General features: G+C 46.8%; 1 protein-coding gene across 6 annotated transcripts in view; it reads right to left on the reverse strand.

Moving 5' to 3' along the window:
• RREB1 (ras responsive element binding protein 1) overlaps positions 1–12,606 on the reverse strand; it is a 165,344-nt gene that overhangs the window by 63,164 nt on the left and 89,574 nt on the right. For 5 of the 6 annotated variants that reach the window (XM_033113650.1, XM_033113651.1, XM_033113653.1 and 2 more), the window contains exons 2-4: positions 6,133–6,250; positions 2,666–2,793; positions 1,836–2,048 (exon numbers count right to left, since the gene is read on the reverse strand). In XM_033113650.1, the coding sequence (XP_032969541.1) occupies positions 1,836–2,006 (171 nt within the window). In that variant the 5' untranslated portion in view covers positions 2,007–2,048; positions 2,666–2,793; positions 6,133–6,250. The other variant, XM_033113652.1, reaches the window with a different exon arrangement.

A 12,606-nucleotide genomic window follows, 5' to 3' on the forward strand; every position in this document is an offset into this window, starting at 1 on the left:
GCGCTCCCCATCCAGTCCCAGGTGAGGAGGAAGAACACTCTCTGCCCCCAACTGCACCGTTATTGCTTTTTTTTTTTTAATGCACTGTCGTTCCCATGCTACCTCTGGCCCACCCCTCCCTTTCAAAAACTAAGCTAGTGCCCTGAGGAACCCTGGAGACTACAGGAGGCAGGTGATAAAAGACCCAGGCACACACCTGTACCATTTGCTTCACCACACATGCAGGGTCACCTCCACTTACCACACAAGGATGGAAGTGCTGTGGGTCCCCTCTACAGCTCTAGCTACTGTCTGTGAACCACACAGGGGAAAGGATCCGAGCCTGGACTTGTGCCAAGTCTGCCTGAGCTGGGGCAATGCTGGGCTATTTAAGGAAGAGCTTATCCCTACCCACTGCACTTTTTCCTAGTACAACAGGGGAGGAAGAGGAGACAATGACCTTTTCTATCTCGTTCATTCTGAAATGCTTGAACCCAGGGTAGTACCTGGCAGAAAGTAGGAGCTGGGTATATACTGTGAAATGGATGGATGGAGAGATGGACGAATAGATGGATGGAGAGACAGTCATGTGAGAGTGGAAATAAACCTTTTCTTCCCAGAGCTAGCGCTGCTTCTTGACTCAGGCCACAGTCATACAGGCTGAGTATTTTCTTGGGTACCCATAAGAAGAGAGGCACACGGAGACAAGGGAGAAAAGAGAGAGAAAGGTATCAATGTTCCAACCCTAAAACATTGGTTAACTCTGCCAAGTCTTCAGCCTTGAGGAAGGTGTGGAGAAAGCGGACACTCTCCCACACTGCTGGAGGGACTTCAGGCTGGTACAACTCTTCCTGAAGGGTAAGTTATATCAAAAGCCTTCATTCATGTTCTACTTCTAAGAATTCACAGAAAAATCATCATGGATGTACTAGACAATCTGTATAAGGATAGTCACTGTAGGATTATTACTAAAAAAAGAAAATTAATTCACAAAAGCCGAACAGGTTTACTTTCGTCCCCATCCCTGGTATCTGGACAAACTCATAAGACTGCCTTCTCCCCAAGGGTTTGGTTAAAACCCCATTAAATCAGTTAAACTGAAAACTAAATGTGGAGGAGTCAGTTCCTAGTACGTGGATTCAGAAGAAATGAGAACTATTTGCCCTCTGCCTCATTTCTTGAGTTTCGTTGAAAATGTTGCTAACAGGAGAGCAACAACTTTTCAAGTGGCCCATTTGTACCTTAATTAAAAGATTCATCTTATTTCTCGGGCTTCCATAGCATCATTAATCCTGCCAGGCCCCATCCACTCATTGACTCTTTCCCACTTCTCCTGATCTGTCTGACTAAAAATTCAAAGCCCACTAAAAGTTCAACAGGACGACAATGCCTAAGATCAACTCCCTGAAACCCAGTTCTGTGCTTTGTCTGGATGGGAAGCTGGACAGCGGCTCCCGCACATCGGTCCGTAGTTACTTGTTCCCTAATCTGAAGACACTTAAAAAATAATCAAGGAGATGGCTTCGAAAACCAAATTAACCAGATGTGTAAGGAAATGAACCACATCACGGTAGAGGACTAAGTCAACTTCTTTGTCTTGACCATCACGTGAAGAAAGCTGACATGCAAATCAAATTATAGGGCGCCTTCACCAATATTGACACCACAGAATAGAAAATTTTCTCCACGTGAAGAAACTGGAATAAGCTATGAAAAGCTCGCTCTAAAAAATGGTTACAATTTCTGGGTATGTCTGGTTAATTCTGAACACATCCAAGACTCTGTCTTAGGGAGCTGGGCTCCCAACGTTCTGACTGAAGCCACCACAGCTCCCCACCTGGCGAACAAACGCTTACCTGGTTCCTCCTGCCAATCCGATTTGGTCCTGGTGGCTTCGCGGGGGACTTGACGCTCGGGGGGCTCCCGCCATTCTCCGTGACCTTCCCTACACTCATTACCGCTGACATCATGGTGTTGATGGAAGACAAGTCTGAACCTTCCAAGCCAATGGGCGAACTTGACGTCATTGGGACAAGGGTTTAAGCTTTTAAGAAGCCTCTGTCACAGAACTGAAAATTGGAAATTGCTGATGTGATCCCTGGGAAGTTTGGGCTTCTGCTAGAGCCAGCTGGCACTGGCCATAGCTACCATAACTGTAAGTCAGGGCAAACCACCGAAACCCCTCCTTCTCCGCTTCAAGCTGACACTCGTACGATAGTGACTGCAGCTTTTATCTACATGAAGTATTATCATTCCAAAGAATACCTTTGCTTCCTAGGTGTATGCCACCGACACAACTCCCAGAGCCACCCGAGGCAAGTCTCTTGGCCTTTCCTAATCTTTCATTAGGCAGAGTGGGAAAGGCTGAGCCAATAATTAGGAGGCCCAGGGAGCTGCTATTTGGCCGGCACCCTCCTAATAACCTAACTCATGTACTACTACGGGCATGTTGCAGACCTGACCGCTAACGATGAGAATCGTCAGGTGTCACTTAACTCCACTGCTGCTATCCAGTGATTTCAACAGGGACAGAGTTGTCTATGCCAGCTGAGATGCCAACTCTATCAGGATTATAACCAAATTTCAATCGACATAAAAAAGACTCTTTCTTAAAAAACACACGTAGGTAATATGCCTACACCCCAGAAAATGGACAGAGGAAAACCCAGCCCCCACTGCCAATTACCTCCATTTTCTGCCCCAACTGATACACTACGAAATTTTCCCCTGCTATAGCTATCATCCACGTGGAGGAGGAAATGAGTCTGTGTTTCACTCTTTTTTTTTTCCTTCTCTTGGTATCACTCGTTGACGCTGGAAGGGAAGCAAAGGTAAAAAGATTCAGTGAATGTCTTTTCAGTTAGTGAAGAAAAAAGTGAAACCATTTATTTGCCATCGACTCAGACCATGATATTCACAAGAACACAGGGAGCACAAACAAGATGCAATTTCTAAGCCTTCTTTTCCTTCCCAAACCGTGTTCTGTGGTTGTTTTTCATCCTTAACTGACGTTCCCTGCGGCGCTGTCATCCTCCCTCTCAACAAATAATTCTGCGATTTTTTCCTTTCTGAAGCATATATGTACCGTGTTTCCCCGAAAATAAGACCGGGACTTACATTAATTTTTGCTCAGACAAAAGACGCATTACGGCTTATGTTCAGCGGATGTCAGCCTGAAAAATCATGCTAGGGCTGTTTCCAGTGAGGTCTTATTTTGGAGAAACACGGTATATATATATATTTTCTTTCCTATTCTACCCACCCCTCCATAAGGACTCCCCGACTCCGACTTGACCCACCTCCCACCTCTACCTAAAATTGACCAAAGACAAGCAATTGAGGAATTCGCTAAAGGTTCAGAAACCAGGGAATATGAGAAGAATGATCCAAGGAAAACTGGCCCATGGGCACATCAAAAGTTCCTTCTTCAGGCCTCTTCTAGTTGTATTCCTTGCAACTAGAAATACTACGGCTATAGGTATGGTCCAAACTAAGTTTATGGGTACACAATTTCTCTCATTTTATTTGGGAAGATATTATTTTATAGCTGAGGTCCTGCCAGTAAGCAACAAACCCTACAATCCTACAGTGTGCATTAGAAAATACGACAAGTCCACAAGTGCCACCAAAGATCAAGCTCATTATCTCAACAGCAAAGTGAACGCTTAGGAACAACACATGCGTGCTTAGAAAGAGCATGATTTCTTGTGGTTTCCTCCTCCAACTTTAGGCAAGCGGCCTAGGGTGACACATGGTAACACCCCGAACAACTACAAATGTGTCCAGCACCAGAGCAGGAACGGCCTCCTGGGAATATAAACTTTACGAAGTGATGTTGCCACCAGCTCACAAGTCCTACCTCTAAAATCCTACCAGAGAGTCGCCAAGGATCTCAGGACAGTACTTTTCTTGAAATACAGAAACATACACCTTAAGACAACTGATTCAGCCTCACTTCTCACATATTTCCCCATCAAGAGAAGAACGTTGTGATCAAAATTAAACAAAAAACCAAACTGGTGTCTATGAAGTTTCCCCCCATGGTAGAACACCACTGAAACTTACTAAAAATTGTGCTTCAAACTTCCCATTGTTAACTGTCTTTGAAAGTTTATTTGGCAGATTTCTGTCTAGGAAAAAACATGTGACATGGCGCGCGCGTGCGCACGCACACACACACACACACACACACACACACTTCTTTCGTAATGGATTTCTAACAAAAGTATCATGAGTTTCCTAGAACTGTTGTAATCAATCAGCGCATAGTTGTTTGATTCAAAAAAGTGGACACCTTCAACATCAAAATCATCTTCATCCTTTTAAATATACTTCCCCATAGTTTTAATGTATAGTAAATTATAAAACAACTGACTAGAAATCTTTGCTGTAATTATGTTATGTCAGTAAAAAGAAAATTAACCTTTCTACCAACTTAGGAGTTTAGAAGATGATCTTGCTTTTGTCCTATGACTATACTTCGAAAAGAAAAATGTGGTCGAGTTTACTCAAATCTGGGACTTCGATTAGAGCAAACACCTTTAGGACTAAATATAAAATTTTAAGGTACAAAAAAAATATTTTTTAATTTTATCATTGGAGTTGAGAGGAGGGAAATAGTCGATATGAAATTAACAAAAATGTATTCACTAAGCAGAGCCAAACCACCAGTAAGAACTTTTGTCACTGTCCCTATAACATCAAAGATAAATCCTTGCTTAAGCAACCAGAAAGTGTATACTTATTTTGTAGCTTGTTATGACGCTGAGTTTCTTAGGCTGTTTGCGACAAAGTGCAAAGAGCTTTCTGGTGATTGCAAAGGTCTGTTGTGAAGGTTCCAAGGACTGTTGACTTGCATTCTTGAGGTCACAAACATTTGTAACAGAGGAAAAAAAGACACAGTCTTGCAAACTACCTAAGTGTCTTAAGCATGGGATACCTAGCAATAGTCACTATACCTAAGCAACATAAGGGCTGAACATCCCCAGGGCTCATCCCAACTGGAAAAGGAGAAAAGTCATGCAAACATGTTTCCCATTCTGTGTAGACAGGAAGACACTTGGTAAAAATTTATTTCCTCCTTTGGGATAAACTGTAGTGTGACATTACCCATTGATGACACCAAGATCACCTACGTTTACTTCTTTTTCCTGGCTGAAAGGTAAGTAAACAGCAATTTTTTAAAACAATAGAGACTCTTCTCATTTCTACTCTGAAAGCGCAATTAACAAAATAAAACTCCCAGCTACACTCATCCTTGAAGAGCTGCTTCAGGTGGAACCCAAACCAGCCCCTTGGAGAAAGATTTCACTCCAGTTTGCTCTTGTGTCTTACTCGTGAATTCTCCTTTGGGACTATGGCGCAGGGAAAAGTGAAAGCACCTGGGATGAGACACAATGCAGAACACTGTTCCGTGTTGGGAAAACGATCTACGTGAACACGAAGGCTCATGTATGCACGCATTTAACCGTACGCCAGCTGGCCAGTGTTAGGGAGCTGCACCTACCCCACGTCTGCCTCTGGGCTACGCTGTAACCCCACCCACCCCACCTAAACCTTCGGATACTCCAGCTCAGGCAACGAAAGATAAGGTTAACAGTTTAAGGGCTTTTTACAAAGCACATTTTCCTTTATGGGTATTAATATTTTCACTCTCTCCTTTGCCCCATTTCTTCTCCCTGACAGCATCCACACATCAGCCTCACCACTGCAAATAATAATAATAATAATAAATAAAATAAAAATAAAAACCACTGACCCCATTCTAATACAATCTCCAACTGCAATCAGAGAGGATTGGGAACTCAGATGAAATTCCTAAATCATACATATGAGAAGAAATCACTGTCTTCATGGACACGGCCAAGCAGACTGGCCTGGTATTCCAGCTTTTAACACAACAGTCTGGACTTGGGAGTCGGGAGGGAGAAGCCCAGAATGGGGGTGTCTGAAGTGTAGCTTCTTGTGAGACAAACACTAGACACCCTTTCCAAGAGTTCTCATCCCACACCTCAGGCAAGAACTAGCAATTCAGTTACAATTTTACCGGAGGACCTGCAGAAGAGGGAGGGAAAGGGAGGGAGACGGAGGGAAAGGAAGACTCAACATTCAAAGTTATTGTGACTCAAGGAAAGTCAATAAAGTTTAACTGACCTGTTTACCTCGTCTTATCAAGCTGGCCCTCCTTACTGAGGAACTGGTGCTGGCTGAGCCCAAACGTGGGCAGGGTCACACCTCAAAGCAACCACCTCTGGAGGAGAATCAGAGCAACCTACAAAAAGGAGAAAAGATGAGGTTATGAGGGAGTCAACACCCAAACGATCGCATCTCTGTATCTATTTCTCCACTCAATGCTACCAGGAGTCACAAGCTAAGGACAGCAAAACATTTCCTACCCCTGCCTGCACTTTATAAGCGTCCAGCTCCCAGGTTGATTCCTCCCTGTCGTCTACTAGCATCGGAGCCAGAGCGACCGGAGGCAAGAGTGCCTTGGACCAACGGGAGCTCCCAAAGCACGCTCCCACAATGTCAGGGCAACATCACCTGAGGATGGCTGGGACCACTGGCTCCAAAGGGAGCTCAAGCATCTTAAGGGCGTGTTTCAAGAGTAGAGAAGGATGAGATGTCACTAAGTGCTATCAGAAATAGAGAGGAAAAAAGAAGAGCCAAAGAAAGTAAAACATATGGAACTAAACAGTCCCTCAATGTAAAGGAGAAAGTATTAGATCTCTTCCTGAGTGACGGGGGAAGTGTCCATATAACAGTTCAAATAGGACCAAATGAGTAGTTTTTTCTTTTCTGTAGAGAAGACGCAGAAAACTACTCAAATTACAGGCGCCCTTCAAGAGTTTGAGAATGTCTGCTCTGGGTGCCAAGGGCCTCAAATGCCTGACCTGGGAGAAAACTGTCTGGTCCTCTGCAAAGTGAGAGAAAACTGGAATGCAGCATTTTCCAGAGCTACAGTGTTCAGCCACACTCTCTAGGTCTCTGAAAACAGCATCCCGCAGCTAAGCTCAAGAGTGAAAAACTGGGAGAACTAAATAAGTAAAATAAACCACAACACGGACAAAACCTCTAGAGAAATATTTGCCTGGTATGTGTTCTCATTTTTCTCCCTTTTTGGAGAGTTGGGAAAAGCTACCCAATCATGTGACACACCCAGTTATCACCTTGAATCTCACTCACTTTGTCCACACCACCGCAGTTACTGAGCACCAGAGGTGGCAAACCCCTGCCAGACCGGTCAGTTGGGGGCGAGAAAGCCCCACCAGCCCTTTCTGTTAGAAACAGCTCCTCACAACTTCTGAGACTGAACAGTTTCTCTCTCTTTACATCTCACTGCTTCCATTCGCCATCTTTTTTCCTTTGCGCCTCTCTTGAAAAGTCCTTTGGATTTTGAACAAAGTATCAAGAAACAAGGGGTGACTCATACTGGACAGCCCCTGAATAGGGCAGAGATCCTGTAAGCCTGGAGGGACACTTCCTACTACCCTAGTAATTCTCAATGTTTCTTGGGGGCAAGACCTTCCCTGAGGATCTTATGAAAATTATGGACCCTCCCACAGAAAAATGCACAGTCTAACATTTTCCTTCAGGGGCCCCAGAAACCCATCAGGGAAAGGTACGACAAGAATCCTGGTTTTACTTGATATATAACCCACCTTCCTTGAAACTATGAGTTGAGTCAATTTTTATTAAAATTCTCATGAGGTTTCAGAAATACAGGAACAAAACATCCTTTCAGATCATCTCCACCCATCTGAACTTAAAGATGCCTAAGGTGAAATTAAACACACACACACACACACACGCATACAAAAGCAAGCAAGGTTTCCCTGTTATTATTCATTTTTAAATTAGTGGCAGATTTTATTAGGAAGAAAGTCTAGAGAGGAACAGCTCCATGATTTTTTCTAGAAACCACCAAGATCTCAGAATAAGTGAATTTAAATTCTATACATAATTAACAAAAACACACATCAGAGAAACAAGTCTCTGGAATTAAAAAATTTTTCAGAATATAACTAAGACTCTCATTAAAATTTGGACCCACTCCCTCCCCTCATTTAAAAAGAGACTTTAAAATGTTCAAGTAACCTCCTCGGCACCCGCAGAGGGCCAACCTGACAGACTGGAGCCTGAGACTGCCTTCCTCTGATCCTGGATGGAAACGACCTGAACATTGGGAAGGCCCTGCAATTCAGCTGAGTAACAAGAGTCACCATCCTGTTTGTTTTGGGTTCCACCAGGCTGGAGGGATTCACAGAACTCAGAGAGTGGAAAAGTACAGGACAGATCTTGGAAGAAAATTCAAGATACCCTTTACCTCTATCAACACTGCCTCAGGGGGCGAAAACAGACTGGAGAGGAGAGGCTGCGCCCTAGGAGATGACTCCTGGAGGGACACGTGACAGAAGCCAGGCCGGGGAGGTGTGGGTGTAGTGGCTCCTCAGGGAGGATGCTGGAGTCCTGGATTTGCATCGCTCACACGCTTTGCTGAGGCTCAGACCCAGTGGAAGCGGGGTGACTTGGGGAGGGGAGAGGTCCATCTGTGCAGATGAGGGGGACGGGAAGGCCAGCCCCCAGCCTCCGAGGAGATAAGGGTCAATGCTATGTGAAGCCAGAAAGAGAAGATTTAAGGAGCCTGTCCCCAGGTCCAAGATAGCAAAGAAGAGATGAAAGATAAAGGAGAAGATGCTCTAGAAACAAAGCTTTCCAGCTTCTGAAAAACCTGCAGATTCTTCAAGTGAAATCTAAAATCTGTCCTCAGGCTTCCAGGAAAGACGAGCTAAGTTGAGATGCCTGGGATGACAGAAGAGGCCCCCAGGACGCTGCAACAGTGAGCTTGACAACACCGAACCAGGAAGGTGCAGTGCTGGGCCTGCATGGCCGTCCTCAGACACGTGGGATGATGGATCCAACGGCGGGAACACCCTCGTAACAGCCTGGCTGGCCACTTCTGGCCAACTGGCCAACCCAGGACAGGCTAAAAGAGCTGAAGAGGAGTTCAGACATGAAAATGCTGTGAGCGGTGGAGCTTAACATCTCTGGAGGGATGGGCTGAGGCTGAAAGGCAATGTTCTTGCCCAGTCTTGGCTAGCTGCGGACAGAAGCAAACCAGGCTACATGTGGCACCTTGGCATTGCCTGTTTACTCTCCCCTGCCTGCCAAGCTCAGGGCAAAACCGTCTCCCCTAAGCAGGACAGCCTCGCGTGTGCTCTGAAGGCTAAGACAGCTGTGATGACGGCTCTGAGTTCCAGGAAGTTGATGTGTTTCTTGGCTTAGGGTTCAGTCTGTGCCTTGGATAGGGCGGCAACCCATGCAAGTCACCCTCCCCCCTTGCTGACAGGGACATGGTCAAACGGAGCCTTAGATTGTCACACAGAACATCTGAGCAGGCTCTGCACAAGCGGGTGCAAAGGGATGCTCCAGCCAGTTCTGGATCTTCCCCTGGGTGAGGAGGGACCACTAAGAAGGGGAGGGGGGGGATACACCTCTCGGCCCACGTTCAAAACAGCAGGGGGAGAGGGAGGGGCTGCAGGCCCCCACTTGGGTTGTCTTCTGATCTCCGTCTCAGGACTACAAGAAATGGTCAGACTTTCTAACTTGCCATTCAAAGCCCTCCATGCTCTGGCCTCAGTTTACCTTCTGGCCATCTTGCCCCCCAGTCCCCACTGTTACCTCTCTGTTCCATTGCTTCCCGCAAAACATCCGCCTGCATTCCCCCACCACCCCACCCCTCAGGGGCCACTTTCCACACGCAGCCTCCCTGATGCCCACTGACCCCAAGCTCTTTGTTCCGAACTTGAACTCTATGGTAGTGGTAGCAGCAGCAACAGCAGCAAACACTTTTGAATCCACATGCTTTCACCTTTATAATAAACACCCTATGAGGGTGTACAGATGAGAAAATTAAGGTTTAGGGGTTAAGTAACTTGCCCCCAAGATCATGGTGGTAGAGCGAAGTAAATCCAATTTCTAATCTCTGTTAAGTTTCTTTTGGACAAAATTTGCAACCCTTGGCACATGGCTTGAGAGAACAGATGCACTCCCCTCAGTCACATTCTCTGACTTCTAAGAATCATATCCTGAGTCATTTCTGCCCCTCCAGACTGCTCAGTGCCTGGCCTCTCATTTCTGTGAGAAGAGAGGCAGGAAAAGGTGGTTCTCTCCTCTCGCCTTTACCTGTTCCTTACTTTCTGTACCAGGAGGCAGGACTGCACTTTAATCTCACACTAAAAAGCTTACTGCACAGGGCAAGAGTTTGCAATCACTCACAGCCCTTGCTGAACAAAGGGAACGGGACTCCACACCTGTCACCATTGTGATCTAGAACCACCCAGGCCAGGACCATCCTGTCCGAGTGGCGGAATCCAACTGATCCACCAGTGTGAGAGAGCCTGAGCTCAGCAGTGACCTGTGTGCTCCAGTCACTTCTGCTTCCATGGAAATTGAATGCAGACCTGCAGCAAGAGGAAGCTCGGATGGGGGAGCCCACACGTTCAGGTGCTGGGGTTCCAACAAGGTGTGAGTATAGGAAGTAGTGGGGGGCAGGAGATGGGGAGCGCAGATGGTGGGAGTGAGCAGGCAGACCGGCACAGTTCAAAAATTAAGCAACCACCATGTGAAGAGAACCTTACAAACAGTCTCATCTAGTGAACGAGAAGTTACCTGCCACTAACCCCCCAACACAGCCACCCCCAAAGAGTGGTCTCCATCCAGCAGCATCGCGGACTGTTTTTAGAAATGCAGATTCTCAATACATGAAGTCATTGGATGACACCTTAAACTTACACAGTACCGTGTCACTGTATTTCAAGAAAATAAAAGAAAAAGATTCTCAGGCCTCACCCCTGAACTGCTGCCTCAGAAACTCCTCTGGGCTCCAGGGGACTGTGATCCAACCTTGAGAACCAGGACGCGTGTCTTTTCGAAGAATTCTGGAAGAAGGGTGACCAAGGATCTCCCGGAAAAACCTTCCTCCAGTGAGGGTTCAGGAATAATTGGTTTATCACACCCTCAAAGCAAAAATCAAGGTGCTGGTTCTAATTTTAGCTTTGTTCAACCCAACAAAATAATAAACAAACAAGGAGCGATGAACCTATGCAGGGCCTATTTTAGCTTCCTCAGGAACGGGATGTGTCGGACGTGAGCGTCATCAGGCAGGGCCGGGCCGCTCAGCCCCCGGCCTTGCAGCCCTAGAGCCTCACAACCACCTCTCCAGCAAACGGCCTCACCGAGCTGTGCCACTCGTGGAAAGGCTTCCTGGCGGGTGCTGTGGGATGGTCTCCCACGTGGAGCCCTTTGGCCAGAATTTCCAGTGGTCTTAGACAAACTCATGGTCCCCCCAAATTTCTCTGCTGCCTCTGGGCAGTAAGTGTGCCACAAGGGGCAGGTGAGAAGGAAGAGTTGAGGATAATCCTGAGGGAAAGCAACCCTGTCTATGGTTCCCCCGCCCCCAAACCACCTCACCATCTACCGTGGTTCCTCTCTTACTGAGACTCATGGATGGAGGAGGAAAAACCAAAGGGAGATCATTCCTGCAGCCCAACGCGACTGCCCCTTCCTGAGAGGGTCTCAGGTGCCGCCCAGGGGGGAGGTACCGGGACTAGCAAGCTGCTGGTGCTACTTGTCAAAAGGCACGTTCACTGTCCTTAGGGAAAGGAACACTTTAGTGTTCTGTCAAGTGGGGGGGGAGGGGCTTGCACGCGAGGGACAGGTTCCACGCCAGAAGCAGCTTCTCTCTTAACAGTCACTTAGATATTTTAACTGTTATATTACAAACACGCAACTTCAGCAGGGAGGCAAGTATTGACTAGGAAGAGCGGGTTCTTGCTTACCAAAGTCATCTACGTCAGTCAGATTAAACGTACTGGTTAAAATATGAACTGCTGGAAAGGTGGACAGATTTTCTGGTACAAGCTAGATAAAACTATCCTATGTCCCCCGCCCCCATTCTTCTTCCTGCATTTATCTCTCTGCAGGCTCTTGGCTTCTTGAGAAGGAGGAAATGGGGCAACGTCCGATTATAAGCTTTTCTGTCAGTAAGTAAGACTGTGAAAGTCTTGCAGCCTGGCTCCTGGGAACAGGTCTTACTGACAGGATCTGACCACTGCCAGACCAGAGAAGCCACATGGCAGCCATTAGCCCTGCCTGCTCTTCCGGGAGGGGACCCTGTCACTCTCCCCAGGTGAGCCAGTCTTTCCCTGAACACTGCTTTTCTGCCACCAGGACCTGCATTTCATCACCTTTTTGCCCAACTTAGCAGGAACCTGTACGGTTCTCTATTCTGCCTGAAGAGGCTGGTGAGAAAGCAGGTGGGTGGCCAAAGGGGCCTAATAAGGGAGCATTGCTGCCACCCCCACCCCTGGGGCAGGGCAGGGTCTCCCAGGCTGAGGCAGGAAGAGCACCCTGCAGGGGATTAGCCTGGAGGACCCCGCCCTACCCTAAGATCTCCTCCTGCTGGCTTATCAGGAAAGGGTAGGGAGAGGCCTCCACACCATACCTTGGCCCAGGAGTTTAAAAACAGAAAAGGAGACTATTGCTAGAATAGAAAACAGGGTTTAAGTCAGAGAATGTCAGAAGTCCAGTGTATATCCAATTACGCGTCCCTTCCCCAATAACTGG

Source organism: Rhinolophus ferrumequinum, chromosome 9 (genome assembly GCF_004115265.2).
Source record: "Rhinolophus ferrumequinum isolate MPI-CBG mRhiFer1 chromosome 9, mRhiFer1_v1.p, whole genome shotgun sequence".
In the NCBI taxonomy this organism is placed as follows: domain Eukaryota; kingdom Metazoa; phylum Chordata; class Mammalia; order Chiroptera; family Rhinolophidae; genus Rhinolophus; species Rhinolophus ferrumequinum.